The sequence below is a fragment of the Lactuca sativa genome, chromosome 7, assembly GCF_002870075.4.
Source record: "Lactuca sativa cultivar Salinas chromosome 7, Lsat_Salinas_v11, whole genome shotgun sequence".
NCBI lineage: Eukaryota > Viridiplantae > Streptophyta > Magnoliopsida > Asterales > Asteraceae > Lactuca > Lactuca sativa.
In genome coordinates this window covers 31,266,996-31,291,200 of record NC_056629.2, presented here as the reverse complement: position 1 = coordinate 31,291,200, position 24,205 = coordinate 31,266,996, and the positions used below count along the sequence as shown (strand labels likewise).

At 39.4% G+C, this 24,205-nt stretch overlaps 1 protein-coding gene across 2 annotated transcripts; it reads right to left on the bottom strand.

The window, feature by feature from the left end:
* Nucleotides 1-18,956: 18,956 nt before the first annotated feature.
* LOC111884679 (NAC domain-containing protein 73) lies at nucleotides 18,957-23,965 on the bottom strand. 2 transcript variants are annotated; one of them, XM_023880995.3, is made up of 4 exons: nucleotides 23,758-23,965; nucleotides 23,333-23,531; nucleotides 23,037-23,226; nucleotides 18,957-19,687 (listed from the first exon to the last, which is right to left on the bottom strand). In XM_023880995.3, the coding sequence occupies exons 2-4, from the start codon at nucleotides 23,474-23,476 to the stop codon at nucleotides 19,128-19,130; spliced, it is 894 nt and encodes a 297-aa protein (XP_023736763.1). In that variant the 5' UTR covers nucleotides 23,477-23,531; nucleotides 23,758-23,965; the 3' UTR covers nucleotides 18,957-19,127. The 2 variants fall into 2 exon arrangements, with proteins under 2 accessions (XP_023736763.1, XP_023736762.1); XM_023880994.3 differs by having other exon boundaries at nucleotides 23,333-23,521; nucleotides 23,758-23,964.
* Between the last annotated feature and the right edge of the window lie 240 nt (nucleotides 23,966-24,205).

Here is a 24,205-nt window from a genome sequence, read left to right as displayed (position 1 = left end):
TGTTGTTTAGCAAGAAGAAGGAGGTTCTAGCCAAGAGGAAGAAAAGGGCGTTGCCATTATGTGGATTTGGAGCTCATGGCATCGTATTTGAGGTAGTAATTCGGCTTCCCTTATGTTGTTATGATGATCATATGGATTTAGGGTTTCTTGGACCCTTCTATTAGTTAGATGTGATGTCCATTAGTCCCTTTTTGTGATGAGGCTTTAGATCTGGATCCATAGAGGTCCAGAGAGCATTACTCATCAACCTTTATGAAGAACAATGGGGGTATTGACCTTGGGTTATGATGTTTGGGGCTAATACATCATATAGGATCAAGTAGATGATGCATGTGCATCAAGATATAAACTTTACGTGATTATCATGCTTGGGAAGGTCAGATCTATGGACTAATGGAATAGATCTGACCTCAGGAGGTCATTTAGGTTTGTGCATGACATGGAATCGCCGAGTCCAAGAACAGACTCAACGAGTAGGTTTAAGGTCTCCCTGTAAATCACACAGTTGGTGACTCGCCGGGTTGGGGAATGACTTGGCGAGTCAGAAGGGAGCTAGAGGTCGTAAGTACGCGATGGAACTCGTCGAGTTCAACATTGGACTCAACGAGTTGAGTCGAGGTGGCCCCGCAATTCAAGCTAGGTGTTACTCGTCGAGCAGGGGAAAGAATCGACGTGTTAAGAAGGACTAGAGGGGTACGGGTGGACACGGGTGAACTCGCCGAGTTGCCCGAGGGCACTCGACGAGTCGGGTCAAAGGTTGACCGTTGACCAGGGTTGACTAGTGTTGACTTGATAGTGTCAGTCAAACAAAGTCAGGAAAGTATTAATGAGAGTTGTACTTATGATTTAGGAGGACGATAGGTCGGGAGATCGGGCACGAGTGATTATCCGACATCAGCGAGGTGAGTCTTCTCACTATGCCTTACCCGACGGGGTAATTATGTGTGACCATAAGGTCTTATGTGTATGATGTATATGTGATGTATGCTATATGTGATATGTTGTGACATGAGTATGATGATATGGACCGGAAGGTCAACAGAGTCTGGGATGGAAATCCCCTGAGACACTTGGATCGGAAGATCATATGGCCTGGAAAGGCGTAGTGAGGATCGTGGGAAGGCGCCAGCTTGATCAGTACACACTTACAAATGTCATGTTTTTGAGATCTTGGGTTATGGATTATGTTATGTATGTTGTGGAAACATTGGATACTTGACCATTGGATGATTTTATAATGAAATGTTTTATAAAAAAATTAAGTGAAAAATCGTTTCAAATTTTACGGTGTTACATCAGCAGCAGGTGGAGACACATTATACATGTAAAATGATATGTCCTTATTTGATAAACCTCTTACTGGGTCTTGTAAGAGGCCTCTAAGAGTAATACGTGACTAGGTCAAATTCAAAGCATTTGATACTACTACTTGAAGCCTCTTACTCGGTACACATGCCTTTGACTTGGTCATCACAAAAATAACGTTGACTAGTAAAATAGAACACATTATGACTTTCTGTCCTGATATTATTCACACCTCTTACCTTCTTTGTTGGTCGCTAATCGAGAACCACAACCATCACATTCCTCAGCCACTCCTTCCCCCCTACTCAAGCAACACCATCCTCCTCTATCCTTTTCCTTAGTTGCCCCATTTTGTGCCACTGGATCCATTAGTGTCGCCCCTTCTTGCTCTACTAAATAGTTCTATCCTGGTATGTTTTGATTGACTTTTATTTCAATTTTTCGTTGTGTTTTACTCAATTGTATTATTCTAGGGTTTTGAATATCGATGAGAATATATATATATATATATATATATATATATATATATTGACACACATACACACACACACACACATATATATATATATATATATATATATATATATAGGATTCATTTTTGGTGTATGGTTTCAGTTGTTTTTCTAATCAATGTGTGAGTGATGAAGAAGTGTGTGTTTATGGATTTTATGGTTTTGGGTAGGAGCAAAAGATACTAGTAGTTAAAAGTCCTTGCTTGTTTCATTAAGAATTGTTGTTCATTAATTTAAACTATTTCCACTGTAATCATTGGACGTGTTACTATCATGCTCTGAAGAGTTAGTTGTTAGAGCAATATTACTATCTTCCTTCCTTATTTCTAAAATTACTACACTTGCATATGTTTAACCTCTTACTGATGTTATGTATTCTTTCAAAGTCGTTGTTGGACATACAACTATTGTGGTTGTTAGCTCACATCTCAATTCCACTGTGATAGTTGCCATCCAATTCTACAACAGTCTCATAGCCTTAGTTGCACATGGTAAAGTGTATTGACTTCCCATTTATCATTGTGAAATGTAATCTTTACAATGTTATTTGATGAAAGTTATTTTTCTCTTTTCAGGTAGCTTTTATGTTTGTGTTAATTTAATTTTATCATGTGAATGTAAGGATTAATTTGTTAACTTGTTAATGGTGGATGCCTTGTTTGAACAGACGGGTAGAATGGTTTGCCTATTTATGGATTTTTTTTGTTTGTTGTACTTAGGGATTCCGTGCTTCAGTTAAAGTGAAGAGGAATAAAGCTTCTATTGATCGAGCTATTAGATGGCTTGATGATTGCATTTCAGTAAAATTGGTAATCCTTTTTACCTTTCATATGAACATTTTTTGTAATAATTCATGGAATGCAAAAATGGAGCTCCTTTTGTAATAATTCATTCAAAGAGATACACTTTGATGTGGTTGATGAATCTGCTATCATCTCCTATTTTGAATTCCTCCAAGTTGTTGCTCCACTATTTGTTAAGAACATGAATCCCAATAACAAACGAGAATTTTATCTATCATTTTGGAAACTTGCATATGGGTAACCTTTTACAGTTTGTTGTTCCTTACCACAATAGACAAAAACCATATATTTAGTCCCTTAAGATACTTAACACTGTTCTTGATCGAGATCCAATGAGGCGGAGGTGGATGTATGTTAGATCTATGAGGCGGAGGTGGATATATGTGTTGGATTAGTGTCTAAGTCCATAACTATTTTGGTATGTACTTGACCCGATTATGAGCATGGTCCTTTTGGGTTGCCTTCACCATAGAAATATGTAGGATGAATTAAGGAGAGAAAGGATTAATAATGATTTATTAATATATTATGAGAATAATATATTAAAGGATAAATCATATTCTTTAATTAATATTAGTCAATAATTAACTAAGATTTAATTTTTGTGGCTAAAAGAGATTAATTAAACTTAGGGGACTGGAATTGTAACTATAAGATAATTGTAATTGGTCTATGGATCACCTTGGAATAATAGGTTGGACGAATTCTATGGGGAAGCCCATTAGAAATCGTCCAAGGCATGTTCTAGAAGGGGTCCATGGGCTGCTTAGGGCTTAAGCAGTCAAATTAGGGTTTCCTTGTTTGATAACCCTAATAGCCTAAGTATATAAGGAACCCTTAGGCACCAAAAACGTGGCTAACACTTGGATTAGGGTTTCCAGCCGTTTTTGGTGCCTCCTCTCTCCTCCCTCTTCATCCAAGTTGCTTAGTGGTGTTTGTGATTCCATTAGAGGTGCAAAAATTGAGGCACTAAGCTTTCTGAAGCGAAGGATTGATTGTTATTGCTATATAACAATCAAAGGTAAGATCTAAACCCTAATTTCAGTTATAGTTTATTAGATATAGGGTTTATAGCTTTGGATATTCAATTGCATGTTCATTAGACAAACTAGATCCAAAAGCTATTAGGGTTTGCATGTACACCATAAGAACGATGTATTGCTCGAAACCCATCAGTATGTTAGATCCCTTAATAGGTATATCGACCCTCTAGTTAAGTGCTAGGGCAAACACTAGGTCACAAATAACTTTTTCGCAAAACTCTAACTACTTTACCTATACCAAGGCACAACTAATATTTGAGCAATTCGTTAACGATATGTCGTGATACTTATCCAACTACCGAAATTTCAATTCCATATCTCTCTTTTCATTATCCCCCTTGATCCTAAAGACTCACGATTAGTGCTTCAATGGTCCGAAAGACTCATATCCATTATCCGATTTTCCTAGTCATCATCCTTCCTTGATATCTACTTATCACCACCGATCTTTGTTTTCTAGAATTTGAGACTACAACTGATTAGAGGTCTTTAATCTACATGGTACAAATGCTAAAGTCTAAGGCAACGTTTGGTGGGTGGGACTGAGTGGAACAAGATCTTTTCGGATAGAGTTTGGGGTATATGGGACATGAACATGGTGGAGCATGATGGGACTCAAATAGGACTATTTTGATTAATTTTAGTCCCACCCAAAAGGGTGGAACATAATGGAACAAAGAACATTTCGACAAAAATACGCTCTATACCAGCATCTCCCATCTCTTCTCCCAGTCTCCCTCTGCCACCTACCATTTACTCTAGTCAATAACTCGCCTTTTCCATCTTCATTGGTAACTGATTTCTCTCGTTAACCACATAATGCATGTAATGAACCAACCATTGACATATTTTGTTAAGAACAACACCAACTAGAACCTTGATGGAATTTTATTTTAAGAACAACACAAAGCAGACGTTGATGATTTTTCTTAAGAACAACTAAGTAGCGAGTGAAAGAAAATGTCTTGCAGGGTCAGAACGAATACCGTTCTTGATAATCATGGACATACCCAATATCAATATAGCGACTAACAAGAGAGGGGTTTGTAATATGAATTTTTTTCTTACTTCTCTTTAATTTTAAAAGCTATTTCCAGTTCTTGAGTCAGCAATTCAACCCTTAACTTGAATATGGTCATCATCTTGTTGACGATTTGACGATTCGGTAAAATTGTAGTTAAATTATTTTGCGTACCTAAAAATTAATGGAAAAGCGACTTTGATGCTTTTTGAACCTGAACCCATTTTTTGGGTGAAAATATTAGGTGCGTCACATGAAAGAAGATCAGATGAAGATGATAATGGGCGGTGATGGAGGTTTTAGACCCGATTGCAATATTTGTGATGCTATTGAGGTTAAAAAGTAGTATTAAATATGAAAAAATAATTATATAATTCTATTATATAATATATCATATGTGTATTTTCAAGGATAATATATTAATTTCGACATATTATTTTGATCCGTCCTAGTTTCGCTATACAAGATACAGTCCTATACAGTTCTGTTCCGTGCAATCCAGTTCTATACTGTTCATTTCTGTCCCGCGTGCCAAACGCTCCCTAAATGTCGTTCTATGTCAACCTATGAACGTTAACCTTTGATTCTAGTTTTATATCAATTCTAACGTTTATCGATTATAGGAATAACTAAATTAAACACGTAATGTATCTTGATGTCTAAAGTAACACTGAAGCATTACCCTATGTTTAACGGGCATAGTCCTTTTCAAATGGTTTCCTCCTATGTGTATCTATCATACATATGAAAACACTGTTGGATTTGGTGTCTAAGCTCATAACTATAACTGGTAGGTACTTGACCCAATTGTAGCATGGTCCTTTTTGGGTTGCCTTCACCAGTGCAATTTGATAGGATGGACTTTTGAGAATAAGATTATTAATGATTTATTAATATATTACAAGTATAATATATTAATATGAAATCATATTATTTAATTAGTATTGGTCAAGAATTAATTTGGAATTAATTTTGTGATCAAAAGAGACTAATAAATATATGAGGATTAATTATGTAAATCAATGATTCTTGTAATGTGGGCTAATGATCCATGACTATATGGTTGGGCTAAACCAATTAGATAATCCATGGATGGTCCATGGAGGATAACCCATGGAGCATAAGAATGTGAAAAGTCATGGAGCATTAGGGTTTACAATGTGTAACCGTAGCATTTGCCACATTATAAATAGTGACCTTATAAGCCAAAATCGGCTACACACTCTTTGGAGTCAAGTATCTTATTCTCTCAAATCCTCTTCTTGCATTTTGGTGTTTGTGAACCAATAGAGGCATCACACTTGAGGTGCTTAAGCTTTCAAAGGTCAAGAACTCTACCCTACTCAAGTGGTAAGCATCCAAACTAAGTTTCTTATTATATAACTTCAATAGTATGCTAGTTAGGGAGAAAGCTTTGGAAAAAGAAAATGCATGTATAATTAGAGAAAACATAGATCCAAAGCATTTAGGGTTGCATGTGTACTATAGGAGTGTTATAGTGCTCAAAACCCAACAAACACTCTCACCGTTGACGTTGATCTTACTGGTAAAAATCCTTTGACATGGGTTAACTAAATCTTTTACTATGGTCGAAATCAAATTCCTAAGTCTATATATCTTGAGTACTCAACACTCTCTATGGAAAACCACGCCGCCTATTGCGTTCCTAATCCTCTACTGCAAGGACATATCCTTCATTCGTGCATGTACGAACCTAGATGGTTCTCTTCGCCATCTTAGTTGTACTTGGGGGTTTACCAATTGCTAAATCTTATCATACGCTTGGAAAGAAAGACCAATCCTTCCTCGAGAAGCAAGAAACACATAGCCTATGGGTAATCTAACAGAAAACTTCTTTAATCACACAACAAAATTGAAACTAACAACCTCTACCTGCTTGTTCTACCACTCTCCTGGACCTTGACGTCGAAATCAAAAGTCGAACTACTTTTTGTACTTTCTCCTTAAGGTCTGGCTCACCCTTACTTGGGTTTGACCTATAATCTATTGCTGCTCGTAACTAGCCGACGTTTAAAATGACCTTGCCTTCATGATCCGTGGCTCCTTTTTACTTTGAAGAAAATCATGTTTGTCATATCCAATGACCTTCGACATTCTCTTCGAAGTATTACTAATTGTGCCTACCGTAAGGGGTATTCTTGTATGGCATCACCAAAACATGATAAGTTTGTGATAAGCATGATGTTGTATAGGAACGTACTAACGCATACAAATAACTAAATTGGGTAAAAGGGCATTACTAATGTAGTCGAACTACTAGCAACAATGACGACTTTTGAATTTACTCCATCCTTCTTGTTTCTCTGGGATGGTAACCTCATTGCGTTCAAATTGTCCTTCTTCATCCTAAAGTTGGTACTACATCGGTCGAGGTTCTTAGAACCAGATTACTTACGCAACTTTACTTTATTTAGACTCGATCTTTTATGGCCACTTAGGCCTGAACCTAGAGTCACTCTCCTAGACATCACCATACAACAGTTAATGACGCGAAAAGAATTTATAGTGATAGGCATACTATCTACCTAACTAGCAGTTCCTTAGCAACTTTGTGACTCTTCCTGATCCAAGTGTGAGTCCTGCTTCTGGTAGTATAGGTCTTTACTAACTTTCACACCTACTCATACTTGTCCCACAAATTGTCCCACAATTTCCAAGTAACTTGCAACACTACGTACGATGACCGATATATGTATGTGTCCCATTAGCACATACAACAAGTTTTCGTAAACTTCACTAAGGCCTTGGAACTTTACCGATACTCTATTAACAAATATATGCCCTATCAAGCATATATTAAATTTCCTAGACTCTTTTTCTAAGATTCCTTCCTACTTCACCTTACTATTATTTTAGCTATAGTAGTAAATAACTAATCAAAAACTTCTTGAAGTACTCTTGGAAGCAAGACCCACAAGTATTGTGCCTCTGATGGTTCACACCCAAACCCTAGCAACCCAGGAGACTTAAAGAGAGAGGATAGAGGAGGTAACTTTCGAATTTGAGGCTTTTGAAGTCATGAATCCAAAAATCTAAACCCTTTGGGGTTTATGTAGGTGACTAGGAAAGTATTGGATAATGCCATTTCCTAAGATAAGTCTTTATCCATTTTCTTCCTCCCTAAGGTATCCAAGGCTACTTAGTGCCCAAGGAAAACCCTAAAAGACTCTCTAGAATGCGTCCTCCACCCAGGGAGGTTCTAGAATTGCTCAATATTCAACTCTTAAACATTGTCACCTTTAGTGCTTATACTTTTAATTAATCCAATCAATCCAAAAACTAATTCTAATTAATTTCTGATCAATTCTTAAATAAATAATGTAATGACCCAATAAATCGCAACTAAAAATTCCCTTTAAAACATTACTAAAACCATATTTATAAGAACCATATCTATAAGAACCATATCATAAGTCATAACATAAATTCAGAGTATCAATTCAAAACATATTCTTGTCATCAGAGTAAAACATCACATGCTGTCTAATTAATGGTGTGTGCCATGCGATCACCCCAAGCTCTTCCCTCCGCTACCGGAAGTACCTGAAACCAAAACTGAAAACTGTAAGCACGAAGCTTACTGAGTTTCCCAACCTACCACATACCCTGCACAAACACATACAAAACATACTGGGCCACGCTCGCTGTTTCGGGCCTCGCCCGCTACAACGGCCCCGCCGCTCCAGGCCTCGCCTGGCTTCGAGCCCCGCTCGGATAGAGATCTGTTTCTTTTAGGCCCCGCCTGTCTCTGGGCCCCACTCGCTAACCACATAATACAACGATAGCAGATAACGGATAACTAAACATAACCTACTGTATTCCTGTCCTAAGGCCTCGCCTGTCTTGGGCCTCGCACCTATCCTGTTACTAGTGAGTCATGGAACCCCGTCAAAGCTCCTACTATAAGTGAATACGGGCCGCCCTGCCCACATTCACTCCATACCTATCTCGCGCCTCGCCCCTACTCTGCTACTAATGAGATATGGAACACCATCCATACTCTGCTATTAGTGAGATACAAGACCTCGCCCACACTCACCTCCCTACCAGGCACATACATGCATCACACAGACAACAAGTATACTCTATCATGCAAACCACTCCTTGGGCACCCGACCAACATTGGACCTTGGTCCTGAATATCATAATAGCAAACAGTGCCTAAGGCTAACCCCCGGGTCTTCCTACTCATAACTACATGAGCCGACATTGTGGTCGTAGACCCTTTCACACAAAGGGAAACTCACTTGCACTGCTGAACTTTGCTGGTAACCCTCTGGATCCTGTCCGACAATTCTCTGAACCGCCGCTCCACTAGCTCCTCGAGCTACGAATATCAATATATATATATATATATATATATATATATATATATATATATATCAGTTTAGATCCAAACTGAACTCTAGCAGCTAACTAAGTCCACTCTTGACAAAGTCAAAGTCCTGGTCAAAGTCAACCTTCCTGACTGACTCTACTCGCCGAGTCAACCCAACGGAGTGACTCAGTGAGTTGAGGCGTATTGTTAGAGTTTCTGAGTATAAGGACTCGATGAGTCAACCCGTTGACTCGTCGAGTCCTTATACTCAGAAACTCTAACAATACGCCTCAACTCGCTGAGTCACTCCGTTGACTCGTCGAGTTCAACGATCTCCGAGTCCCATCTTGTCCAACTCATAGAGTCACCACTCAACTCAACGATCTAAGTCTTAACTAGAAAAGGTTGAGGTTCTGAGATCCAACCCGTCGAGTCCAAGAACAGAATCGCCGAGTCCACGACAATCTTCAACATACTCGCCGAGTTGTTCTTCCAACTCGTCGAGTTCCTACCTATCTTCATACAACTCGCTGAGCCCACCCATGTGACTCGCCGAGTAGCTTCAGTTCTTAATCCATACAGTGGCTTTTCGAGCCATGCGGGGGCTCCAAAGTGTAGATCCACTCTTCTAAGGCCCATCCTTCACGTAAAGTTGCAAACTTTACGTGAAACCAAGGAGCTATAGGCTTGAAACACTTTAGGGGCTAGGGTTTGAGACAAGCATGCTTCACCAACACACCAAAGACTGATACTTTTTGGGTTTCTGGGCCAAGACAACCCTAGATCCGAAGTTCTTTTTTCTCACAAAGGCACAATACACGAATTGGCCTTGGAAATGGCCCAAAAATGATAAAATCTAACTAGGAAAGGGGATCTAAATGAATAACAGCCAAGGTATGAGCTTCATACCTTCCAATGATCTGAAATAACACACCAACACAGAGTCTATTGCCACTTCTTGAATCACCCAAGGTTCCTTTCGTCCTTTTAGCTTCAAAGCACCCAAAAATGATAAAGAAAGCTCGAGAGTACTACAATGGAGGCTTAGGGTTTCGAGAGAAGGTAAAGGGAGTGATGAAGGTTGGGGTGAAGGCCTGAAATGATGCTTAAATAGGGCACCAAGCCCGGAAATCAGGGTTTCTGAACCCAGACCTGACTCGTCGAGTCAGTCCCTCCGGCTCGCCGAGTCGGTCACTTAAATCCTGACACGGAACCCGCTCTAACTCGTCGAGTTCACCTATGGGTTCGACGAGTTGACCCCTTTGACTTAGGGTTTTCCTTTCCTTTCTTGGTCTTTCTGATTCTGGGTGTTTCAACTCTCCCCCACTTAAACTAAACATCGTCCTCGAAGTTTCTCTATGGCCAATCGTTCTACAATCTGCTCTCAACACCCTGCCGGAAAAATCTAACGCCCGCTGACTACTTCTGCTGGCTTTTCTCCTGGTCATGCATACCAACCCTAATTCTGGCAATGACAGTCCTCAGCCATCCAGAGAACACGTCCTGATCCATTGGTAATCCTTCCAGTGTTCCCCGAGCATTAATACTAAACCCCTTAGGGTTCACTTCACTTTGACTTACGCGATCACTGGCCTTTCCAAGGCAAATTTCCAAAAACGACAACCTCATCTAAAACTACAGGAACATACCCTTTGCTGTAGGAGGTATAGCACCTCTTTGTCCATTGTCTGCCCCGCGACAACTTCTCATAGCATCTGGATTAACCGAGACCACCCTGACTTCAAAATTCTACTGTCCTTTATCCGCCTTCCGGATGAACCGAGACCACCCTGGTCCCTACTAATCTATCAACATCTGGATTACCGGACTTCTACCGGTTGCTAGCCCCATCATAATCTCTTAGTTGCTCCTAGCGACTTCCGAAGAAACTTCGGCCACCTAATACTGCTCCCTCTACTTTGCTACTCTGTCGCTACAAGTCCTGGGATTGTCGATCCCCTAACTTGACCCTAAGGTCCTTACCAGGTCCCACCTGTGCTACTAAGACTCACGGGCCCCACCCACGGGTCTCACCCGACTATACTACTGCGCAACCCTGCTCTCAGGTCTCGCCTATGATGCTACTCACATACGGGCCTCGCCCATGGGTCTCACCCAACTACATCCTGGTGCGGCCTCTCCCAAGGTCTCACCTTTCAAGGGCTATGCAGGCTAGCTCCATACTATTATCATCAACTACCCATTCCTGATTCCTTCCTTGATCACTAGGAGGTAAGGGCCTCGCCCAAACTCCGCTAACTAGGAGATACGGGCATCCGCCCATTCTCTGCTAACTAAGCTGCTAGGGAATGCTACGACATACCCGTAGTCTTATAAAACCTTCCACCACTGGCTCGCTGCTGGAAAAATGATGCGGCTCCCCCACCACTCTACCATGCCTCTTCATGCTATCACTGACTACTAACACGAAAACATCCCATTCTAACCGTTCTCAAGATCCTCATTCCGACTCACTCGAGTCCTACAGGCGATCCTCCAACCCGAATTCCAAACCAGATACTAACCATCTCGATTACATGAACTAACTGTTGGGAAGTTTCTGAAACTCCCAACGCTGAACTCCTCAATCCATCAATCACTGTGCTACTTCCTTTGCTTCTCATAGGTTGTTTACTCATTCTGGATTTGCGTGTCCTTACCCTTGTACACTCGGAGGGTTCTCCCCCACTTTGATCCTGCCTATACCTCACTGCTCAATGCTTGAGAAGAATTCCCAATCTTCTCTGCTATACCGCAATCAATCTGCTGAAAAACCAAGCTTGCCACAGCTAGGGATCTAACCGATCCATCCCTCAATAACACCTTTCTCAATCCAGCGGGTCACTATTGAGTTCCACACAAGCATGCTATAGTTACTGCATCCCAAGTAACCTGCTTCCATAGGGCACAACCCCTAACTACCATTTTAATATCCAAGGTATGCAGATGGTATATAACTAAATCACAAGCAAGCCGCACAATTCTAAAATACTTATACCAATAATGATGCAGAACCGTAACAATATAATCAGGAATAAAGAAAACATGAAATGAAAGTCGCATACCTGTGACGTCCGACGCTGATCACGTCTCCATGGTAGTCATCTGAAAAGCCCTGCCTCCGACCGCAGGTGCCTCTGCTTGGCCCTGACGGCCGTCTGTGATCCTCAGAGTTGCAGGGGCAGGTGCTATCACCCGTCCTGTCGAAAGCAAACTGGGGCACTGGGCCTTCTTGTGGTCCGCTGACTGCAAAGAAAACATATCAGGTCTGATCCCTGTATGGTGGTAGCAGTACAATCCCTGCTAAGATGACCAGTCCGGCCGTACTTGAGGGGATGGAGGACTTTGTGGTGTATTGTGACGCGTCACTATCGGGGCTGGGAACGGGGCTGATGCAGAGAGGGCATGTGATAGCATACGCATCGAGGCAGCTGAAGCCTCATGAGGCGAGGTATCCCACCCATGATCTGGAGCTGGGGGCAGTAGTGTTCGCCCTTAAGATCTGGCATCACTATCTGTATGGAGTTCGATGTACCATATACATGGACCACAAGAGCTTGAAGTATTTGATGGATCAGCCCAACCTGAACATGCGCCAGAGGAGATGGTTGGATGTGGTAAAGGATTATGATTGTGAGATCCTTTATCACCCGGGCAAGGCTAACGTTGTAGCTGATGCCATGAGTCGTAGGGCGGAGAGCGCCCCGATACGAGACGTTTGTATGAGATTGACAGTGATGACTCCGGTGTTGGATGCCATTCTAGGGGCCCAGGCTAAGGCCGTGAGACCGGAGAACCATAAGAGATAGCGGGTTATCGGACAGGTATCAGAGTTTGTCACCGATAGCCGAGGGCTTATGACCTTCCAGGGTCGGATTTGGGTGCCATTTGTAGGCGGGGCACGTACTATTCTGATGAAGGAGGCACACCAATCGAGGTTTTCGATCCATCTCGGGGCCACTAAGATGTATTTAGACTTGAAGAGAGAGTATTGGTGGCCCTGTATGAAGATGGATGTCGCATGGTTCGTAGAGAGGTGGTTGACCTGTCGCAGGGTTAAGGCCGAGCACCAGCGTCCGCATGGTAAGTTGCAGCCTTTGGAGATTCCCGAGTGGAAGTGGGAATAGATTACCATGGACTTTATCACCAAATTGCCAAGGACTGCAAGAGGTGTCGATGCAATTTGGGTGATTGTGGACAGGTTGACAAAGAGCGCTCACTTTCTTGCTATCAGTGAGAGCTCTTCTGCTGAGAGGCTGGCAGAGTTGTACGTGAGGGAGGTGGTATCGCGACATGGAGTACCGAACTCGATCGTCTCAGATCGAGATGTGCGTTTCACTTCCAGGTCCTGGAAGAAATTTCATGAGGAGTTGGGGACGAGGCTGCATTTTAGTACCGCATACCACCCACAGACTGACGAGAAGAGCGAGCAGACGATTCAGACGCTCGAGGACATGCTTCGGGCATGTGTATTGGACTTCGGAGGGAGTTGGGACACGTATCTACCCTTGGCTGAGTTTTCCTATAACAACAGCCATCATTCGAGCATTGGTATGCCACCCTTTGAGCTGTTGTATGGGAGGAGGTGTCGGACTCCCATCTGCTGGGGAGAAGTAGGGCAGCGAGTGATGGGTAGTACAAAGATAGTGCTCCAGACAACAGAGCAGATACAACAGGTCAGGCAGAGGTTGTTGACCGCTTAGAGTTGCCAGAAGAATTATACGGATAGGCGACGATCTGAGCTCAAGTTTCAAGTCAGAGATTTTGTACTCCTAAAGGTATTTCCTTGGAAAGGAGTGATCCGATTCAGGAAGAGGGGCAAACTAGGGCCCTGGTATATCGGTCCATTCAGGGTGACCGCAAGGGTCGGCCGGGTAGCGTATCGATTAGAGCTACCCGCGATGTTGGGGCAGATTCATGACACCTTCCATGTATCTCAGTTAAGGAAATGTATAGCCAACGAGTCGGTAGTAGTGCCATCAGAGGATATTCAGGTAGATGCGAGCCTGAATTATGTCGAGAGACCAGTTGCATTAGTGGATCAGAGGATTAAGGTTTTGAGGAACAAGGAGGTGCCGCTAGTTCATGTATAGTGGCAGCAACGGAGAGGATCCGAGCTGACTTGGGAGCCAGAGACAAAGATGCGGGAGCAGCATCCTGAGTTGTTCGCGGAGTGAGACTTCGGGGGCGAAGTCTGATTCTAGTGGGGGAGCATTGTAACATCTCAAAAATCTGGTATACCTTATGAACCTTCTTCTTTGAGTGATTGTCATATTTAGCCCTTGATAAGAAGATGTTTGGTTGGCAGGTACGTGGGGCGTACTGGGGTGTACGCTCAGCGTACTTGTCCGCGTTCTGATCATGAAGGATTGCCAGGTACACGGGGCGTACCAATGTGTATGCGGGGCGTACCCGGCCCAGAAGAGAAACCCTAATTCCTTGAGCCTCCCTATTTAAGCAACCTTATGGCCCTTTTGTTGGCCACCTTTCCCAGAGCATTATCATTTTTAAACCCTAAATCTCGTTCATATAGCAAGGGAATGTCTAGGAGAGCTTTGTAGTGTGTTCTTGGTTATTTGGAGCAAGTGAAAGCCTTGGAAAAGGAAGAGTTAAAGCTCAAGCTTGTGGATCGGAGATTAGCAGTGAAAGAAGCTTCATTTTGAGGTAAAAAGCTTCAAGCTTTACATCATTTCTGTTCATACCTTGTAAGATAAGTTTTAGGGTTATTGTCCCCAAGTTGATAGCTTTATGATTTAATGATCTCTTAGAAGCCGAGATCTGTCCCATGCTAGCTCATTTAGGGTTGTTATGTGATAAAAATCCAGTCTTGGTTGTCAAAAGTTGTTCATGCATGAGATATGGACCTTTAAAGGTTGGAAATGGAGTGGTTTGGGTGTTGGTGACTTACATAGCCATGCAAAGGCCTAAAGTCACCGACTTTATGGATTAAGTCGTATTAGAGAAGTCAGATCTAGAATTTGGACTCAAGTCTTAACTAATTAAGACCCAAAAATCAAAGAAGACTGAAACTGGGAATTACGCGGGGCGTAAGGGGTCGCGTTCCCCGTTTTTCGAAGGTTGCAGGGTACACCCAACGTACAGGGTTGGTACGTGCGGCGTAACCGGGAGAGAGTTGACTTTTGTTGACTTTTAGGGTTTGGTCAATATTTAGGTCTTTGAGCCATGAGAGGGGTAAAATGGTCTTTTACCCTTCTGAGGATGTCAAGGGAGAGTTCAGTCTAGCCTTTGAGAGTTGTATTGATTAGGGTATTTATTCCATGTTATTAGGCGGAGGCTAAACCAGATTTTTACCGAGTCAGATATTTACCGAGACACCCGAGGTGAGTCTTCTCAGTATACTTTACCTTGAGTAGGTAACCAGAGTTATGAGATAAAGTATCTTGTATGCTATCTATATGATGTGTCGCACTGCATTATTTCTATGTGACTTATGCCGTGTGTATATCAGAGTTAGGACCGGAAGGTCCACAGAGCTAGGATCAGAGGGTCCACAAAGTTAGGGCCCAAGGGCCCACAGAGTTATAGCCTCGAGTGGCTAATATGTGTTATATGTGGTATTTTGGGGAACTCGCTAATCATTTATGCTTACAGTGTTTTGTGTTATGTGTTTCAGGTACTAGTGACGATCGCGGGAAGGCGCCGACATGATTCGTACACACACGCGGAGTTTTATATGTTCTTTTGATCTTGGGATATGTTTTATGAATTGAGATGTGATACATTGAGATTTTTATAATAAATATGAATGGGAATGTGTTTTGAAAATGCGAAAAATTGTTTAGATTTTTACGGTGTTACACTCAAAACTCTTTTTACAAAACTGCCTTTTCATTTTGAAAACTCTTATACCAACCCCTTAGTTTGAGTTCAAACACACCCGAGAGTATGTCCGAATCCCTCAAAACCAAGGCTCTGATACCAACTTGTAACGACCCAAAAATCGCGACTAAAAATTTCATTTAAAACATTACTAAAACCATATTTATAAGAACCATATCATAAGTCATAACATAAATTCAGAGTATCAATTCAAAACATATTCTTGTCATCAGAGTAAAACATCCCAGGCTGTCTAATTAATGGTGTGTGCCGTGCGATCACCCCGAGCTCTTCCCTCCGCTACCGGAAGTACCTGAAACCAAAACTAAAAACTGTAAGCACGAAGCTTAGTGAGTTCCCCAACCTACCACATACCCTGCAAAAACACATACAGCACATACTGGGCCACACCCGCTGTTTCGGGCTTCGCCCCCTACCTCGGGCCTCGCCCGCTACAACGGCCCCGCCGCTCCAGGCCTCGCCTGGATTCGAGCCCCGCTCGGATAGAGATCTGTTTCTTTTAGGCCTCGCCCGCTAACCACATAATACAACGATAGCAGATAACGCATAATTGAACATACCCTACTGTATTCCTGTCCTAAGGCCTCACATGTCTTGGGCCTCGCCCCTATTCTGTTACTAGTGAGTCATGGAACCCCGTCAAAGCTCCTACTATAAGTGAGATACGGGTCCCCCCACCCACATTCACTCCATACCTATCTCGGGCGTCGCCCCTGCTCTGGTACTAATTAGATATGGAACACCATCCATACTCTACTATTGGTGAGATACGGGACCTCGCCCACACTCACCTCCCTACCAGGCACATACATGCATCACACAGACAACAAGTATACTCTATCATGCAAACCACTCCTTGGGCACCTGCCCGACATTGGACCTTGGACCTGAATATCATAATAGCAAACAATGCCTAGGGCTAACCCCTAGATTTTCCTACTCATAACTATATGGGCCGGTATTGTGGCCGTAGACCCATTCACACAAAGGTAAACTCACCTGCACTGCTGAACTTTGATGGTAACCTTCTGGCTGCTGTCCGATAATTCTCTGAATCGCCGCTCCACTAGTTCCCCGAGCTACCAATATCAATATATATCACTTAGATCCAAACTGAACTCTAGCAGCTAACTAAGTCCACTCTTGACAAAGTCAAAGTCCTGGTCAAAGTCAACCTTCCTGACTGACTCTACTCGCCGAGTCAACCCGTTGACTCGTCGAGTCCTTATACTCAGAAACTCTCACAATACGCCTCAACTCGCCGAGTCACTCCGTTGACTCGTCGAGTTCAACGATCTCCAAGTCCCATCCTGTCCAACTCACAAAGTCACCACTCAACTCACCGATCTAAGTCTTAACCAGAAAAGGTTGAGGTTCTGAGATCCAACTCGTCGAGTCCAAGAACAGACTCGCCGAGTCCACGACAATCTTCAACAGACTCGCCGAGTTGTTCTTCCAACTCGTCGAGTTCCTGCCTATCTTCATACAACTCACCGAGTCCACCCATGTGACTAGCCGAGTAGCTTTAGTTCTTAATCCATACAGTGGCTTTTCGAGCCATGCGGGGGCTCTAAACTGTAGATCCACTCTTCTAAGGCCCATCCTTCACGTAAAGTTGCAAACTTTACGTGAAACCAAGGAGCTATAGGCTTGAAACACTCTAGGGATAGGGTTTGAGACAAGCATGCTTCACTAACACACCAAAGACTGATACTTTATGGGTTTGTGGGCGAAGACAACCCTAGATCCGAAGTTCTTTTTGCTCACAAAGGCATAATACATGAATTGGCCTTGGAAATGGCCCAAAAATGACAAAATCTAACTAGGAAAAGGGATCTAAATGAATAACAACCAAGGTATGAGCTTCATACCTTCCAATGATCTGAAATAGCACACCAACACAGAGTCTATTGCCACTTCTTGAATCACCCAAGGTTCCTTTCTTCCTTTTAGCTTCAAAGTACCCAAAAATGATAAAGAAAGCTTGAGAGTACTACAATGGAGGCTTAGGGTTTTGAGAGAAGGTAAAGGGAGTGATGGAGGCTGGAGTGAAGGCCTGAAATGATGCTTAAATAGGGCACCAAGCCCGAAAATCAGGGTTTCTCAACCAAGACCTGACTCGTCGAGTCAGTTCCTCCGACTCGCCGAGTCGGTCACTTAAATCTCGACACGGAACCCGCTACAACTCGTCGATTTCACCTATGGACTCGACGAGTTGACCCCTTTAACTTAGGGTTTTCCTTTCCTTTCTTGGTCTTTTTGATTCTGGGTCTTACAAATAATATAATTTCTAATTAATATATTATTGCTATAATATATTAATAAATTATTTATTTCTGTTTATTAATCATATAATAAATCAATAAATCAGTCTCTCTCTCTAAAAGTCATCATATTCAATTACTAGGTTTGAGGGCAACCAAAAAGGACTTTGTTATTAATTCAAGTATATACCAATTTATTTATTGAGTTATACATCTAATCTAACAATTTTTTCATTTACACATTGCTCTAAACTTAATGTATGCAAATTTAAAAGGACAAGGATTGCAAATCCCTCTCTGGTAAACATAAAAATCATCAGAACTATGCTCTGGTCACTGGCAGCCCTGGGGGTGGTGCGAGTGTGCGATCGCACCAAGCCTCCAATCTTAAGGGGCTTCCGATTAAGAATTTTCTTTAATATTATATTACTAAAAAAATTTAGAATAAAATAATAATAATAAGTTAATTAAAATAGAATTGCATGTTACAAATCTTATTTATATTATAAACAATAAAAATTCTGTTTGATAAAATAGTTGACTATTTTTGTCTTTAGCGGTAAAAAATTTCATTAATAATATTTTACAAAAAAAGTATGAGTCCTTAATTTAATTTTTGCACAGGACCTCTAATATCTCAAGGCCGGGCCTAGCTCTGGTATGTCATAAAAGTAATATACGACACCAAGTATTTCATTAATTTGATCTTATATGTTTTTTAGTAACAATATTAATTTAAATTATATAAATTCTTAAAACAAAGTTATATAAACCCTATTATTAAAGAACCATATTATTGTCTCTCTCGTAATTCAAAATGACTACAATATTATAACTCATGTAGTAAAATTTACACATTCTTCTGAACTTGAAATTTGAACCCCCAAAATAAATGAGGTCCTTATGAGAATTTCAAAAGTTAACTTTTCGGATACTAGGAAAGAATCAATATATCTTTTTTTTTTTTACCTATAATATCTTATTCTTTGCTTGATCCACTTGGTAGATGAATAAAAGGTGATGTATCATCTTGTAGAACAAAACTAGGGATGACGTGAGAAGGAATTTCCCTACTGAGTTGCCTTCGATTAATGTCATATGGTATGAAAGGTGAAATGCTATAGTTTTCAATGAAGCTCATGTTCCTAACGTTAGGGTTTCTTTCAGTTTTCTCATCAAGTAACGTGGACTCCTTGAGGTTCGACGCACAATTCCTTGGTTGTGTTTGATAGAACACTTTTGAGAGAACTATCTCACCATCTTTCTCTTCCTCATTGTTACCAAGGTGGTATTGGTGCATCACCCAATTCGTTTTCTCTGGTTTCTTTTGCCTTCCATAATTTGTATAAAGCACGAGTATCTTTTTGTACCCTTCAACTGAACCCGAAATTAAGACTGGCCTAGTCTTTCCTGTTTTGTGCCACCTTGTTTCGCCCCTTTCAGCGTCCATATGTACCTTTCTTCTCTTTCGTGTGCCAGTAGTGTATGCTTTTGAAGGACGATGAAAGAAATGGCGAATTTGGCCATCATTGCTTACTCCTGGATCATTAATAGATGATCAATGTCAAAGCTTGAGCATCAATAACAGTTGAAAAAGAAAAATATCGACGAAGTGAAAAGAAATAACGATATAACAACATTTCCCTACTGTTATTTAATATAAAGAATTTAAATTAGTACTTAATTTAGCCTACCACTCACTTCACTGTAAAATCTGGAATGTTATATAACAGATTTAAGATTTAAGATTTTGAAATTACTATAAAAATCTTATATTTCAAAATCTCATAGTTTAAAATATACTATGGTACTAATAATTAATTAAATAAAAGTTTAAAATATAAAATTTTTGTTTGGTTTTATTATTTGAGTTTTTAATTACAATTATCTCTAATAAATTAAAGTTAATAAGATTATGGTTCACTTTCCTCTCCTTTCACTTTTATTCTACCTCCTAAACGGGATCTCATTTTCCTCCGCTTCTTAACACTTAGGAAATGGTCATTTCCCCTCATCTTTATTTTTTTAAATAAAAATTAAAATAATTTAATTTAATAAATTAATAAAAAAAATAATCTTAAACTATTTATATTATCAAACTAATTAATGTCACATGTAATTGTGGTTAGGGTATTATGATACTTGTGGTTGTAGTATTATGATATTTAACAATATATAATAGGTGAATGTTAGAAACAATAATTCAAACCTAAGTAAAAGATAGGTTTTGAATATAAAAGGAAAGTTGAAGGGCTAATGTTGTAACTTGTTATCAAACTTGAATACAAAATGAAAGACGACATACTAACGTTGTAACTTGGTGTGTATCTTACCATGCTCTGGTTGATAAAGAATTTTTCTATAAAATTATATAGTTGAAACGTTCAAACTTTGTAGATTGGTAGCCGGTCGATACTTTTAAAGTAAATTCTTGGAGGGTTGGGGATCTATTAGTTTTTTTTATGGTGTCAATTGGTCCATTGGGAAGGACATAAAAAAATTTAAGATGGCAAAAATCATATCAATGATATATATATGTAATCGGGAGACCAGTTCAGTGAGAGTTTTAGAAGGGACTATCCAAAGCATGTGAGGAAATCGAAGCTATGAAGATGTTAATTAATGTCGGTGGGATTCGGGACCTTCTAAATTACTTGTTGCAAAACCTGTCCCTTTTGAAACTCCTTCTAAGAACGTGAGACACAGCTCTTATTGATCTGTTGCGTTACTATCTAGGACTTATGGGTCACATTTCACTTGTGGGGCCCTATATTTCCATCCAACGCATGCAACACTATATATTGAAAATCTTCTTGCTCACATTATTAAGTTGACATCGGGCCTAAAATTAATGAGAATGATTGGTTGTGTAATTCTGCTAGCTTACCTGAGGGTCTTATGGGGTTACAAAAATAACAAAGTTGTCAATGGTGTGGTTAAAAAGAAATAGTTTCCTGCTTAACGAGTTCCAAGCTGCTAGCTGTTACTGTGTACAAGTCTTAACCTTTGTAATACTTTTGTAACTTGCTAGCGCCTCGCTAGATGTCATAATAAAATTTTCCTGTTAAAATTGATTTAAAGAAGATGATGCATACTTTTTTTGTTGTGGGAGGTGATATGGGTGATAGAAATTTGCAGTAGTGAAACGGGAAAAAATATTGCACAAAAAGAAATTGATCAGTTGGGGATTTGTAGATTTGTTGCTACCAAGCATGCTCTTCTAAAAAGATATCATTGAAGAGATTTTAATGAGCCATATTATCTTTAGGTGAAAGCAATACAAGCTAAAAAGGGGTTAAACACCATCCTCTAGGCGGCTCACATGGAACCTGTCCAAGGTTTATTACATGATGGTAAATCGCAGAGTAATAGCAAAATTTTGAATGTGTTAAGTTTTGAATCCTGAAACACCTTTATGGAATTCTTAATCTCATCACTAGGCTCACATCACAAGGAAAGTAATTAATACAAGTTCTTCATGCTCCTTAATTTAGGATTATTTAGAAATTTCAGGCATGCATGATGATTTTTGACTCATAAGGTGAGAATTGCTAAAACCATTACTGGTTTTGGGGACGATAATTTTGATATGGAGAATTTAATTGTTAAAAAGTCGGGAATTGTGTGTATACGGAGTTCGAATGATATATGGTATAGAGGGATTATGTTTTCAGAGACATTTTGCCAAATTATTTTTTTTTTGAGAATAAAAGAAGTGCAACATGGCTTCTTACTTTGGTAAGAATGGCCGGTCGGATGATATTTTAGGGGCCATCCTTGATCGTGTTGGGACGAGACAAAACTTATGGGTTTATTGACTACTCTTGATGATGTAAGATTAGAGGACATAAAGATACATAGAGCTAAAGTGATATATATATATATATATATATATATATATATATATATATATATATATATATATATATATATATATATATATATATATATATATATTTTGCTTTGTCTTAAGTTTTATCTTACACATTCATTACCAATCACCATAACCCAAATAGTTTTCTTTTGGTATTTTTTCTTTTAAACAAAAGATTGGCACTTGCATGTCATTATTTTTAAAATGCATGTACAATTTATAGTAAAAAATGTTGAATTGAAAATAATAAACACTTAGATTAAATATCATCTTATACTAAAAATGTTGATAATATTTAAGCCCAAAATTTAATTTTATTCAATATTAGTATATAAGTTATTATTTTTAAGAAAATATGATAATATTAATTTATGTATAAAATTCTGAACATGATTTTTTTAATCGTTTATATGACATATTATTTTTATTTTAATTCAATATCTTTTAGTTAGGTATTGTTATATATTTTTAAACATTTTATACATCTACAATAGTTAATTAATACATTTTTCTCAACTTCTAAATTTTATTAAAAAAAAGTTTATCAAACAACGTAGGGGTTTATATAACCTAAGAATTGTTTCTCGTTATGATCTCCATCTTCTTTTTTAATTAAAAAAAATATATTGACAAAGATGACCATTAATTAGAATTCTTTCTAACGATAGATATCCACCTTTCTAATGGTCATATTTTTTTAATATCATTAAAAAAACTTGTGCATGTATTCACAAACAGATAATATTCGATCCATAATTTGTTTGCTATTAACTTCCAATAAGATAGATATATGTTAATACAATTATACGTCAACTACATGATCCCAATTAAATGATAATTAAGATGTTTAAGGGTAGTGAAAGTGTCCTTTGGCAATTAGATGTAGATCTAAATATTGTAAAGGTGTAATTAAGAAGTAGTGTGTAAAACCTCTGGGGTAAGACTTTATTTATATTTTTATTCCTTAGTGTTACTTGCTGTTAAAAAAATATATATATATATTTTGAAGATTACCAGGTAATTTCTCAGGATGAGTATAACAAATCCCAGTTTCTCCTTCAATTGTTGGAATGAATTCATCAATAAGGGGGTGAAGCTCATTTGTATCACACCCAACCTTAGCCTTCAAATGCTCAATAATTTCTTGATCTGTCGGGTCAAACTTCACTCCAGCTGGTAATCCAGGTAAATCTGGAATCAGCCCCTGATCATTGCCAAATCACCATCAATTATCAGTTCAGAATCTATCTAAAAGAAAAATATAATTTACACCAAGAAAATAATAAAAAAAAGAACTTCATATGATGTACCTTAGCTTGAATTTGGATCGTATGTCCACAAGAAGGGCAAGAACTTGTGATGATATTGGGATTTCTTGATTGAATGGTGCTTCTTTCTGTTGAAGAAGTTGAGAGATTTTGGAGGGTACTACTTTCATCATTACACCATGTCATGTTTATTGTTTTCGTCTGATATCATGCTCATTCCAAATTGGGTAACTTGTGTATCCTCAAAGTAAAGAAAATCGAAAAAGAACGATTAATATATATTCCCAGTAAAGATAGATAACTAAATGGTTGGAGTACATAATAATTTAAAGAGCCACAAGAAAAGCAAATTCTTTCACTTTTTAAATACAAGACTTGTGAATCAACTCTAGCTTCTTGTGGGTATGTTCTTCTTCCACTTTTTATACTTTCAATTAATCCATTAAAAGGTGGGGCGAGACTCGAACCTGGTGTCGTTTCTTGATATCGGTAAAGAATAGAATCCCTCTTTATTACTTTTTTCTTCTATGAGCCTCAATTTTGCATCAAGAAACACCTTCAAGAATTTTTGGATATATAGAGAGATAATAAAATGGAGACTTTATGGGTTTCTTTTGTTGATTATTTATTTGGCGAGGAGGAATGAAATGGGTATTTTGTAGACAAAAAGAATTAGGGTTGCTTGGACGCCAAGTTGAGTTTATGTTTAGGTGGATACGCACACACGTAGCAATCTTAATGCAGTGGAGGGTGTCTTTCCTTTTTTTCCTTTAGTGTTAGAAGTACTTAGAATGGGTCTTTGGAACTACTTAAAAAGGGGTACAATTACTAAATGCCCCTCAACACTATATTGCTTAACCTGAAGGTAACTTTCGAATACCGGTTATGAATGAATGAAGAATCGTTGTCCAAATT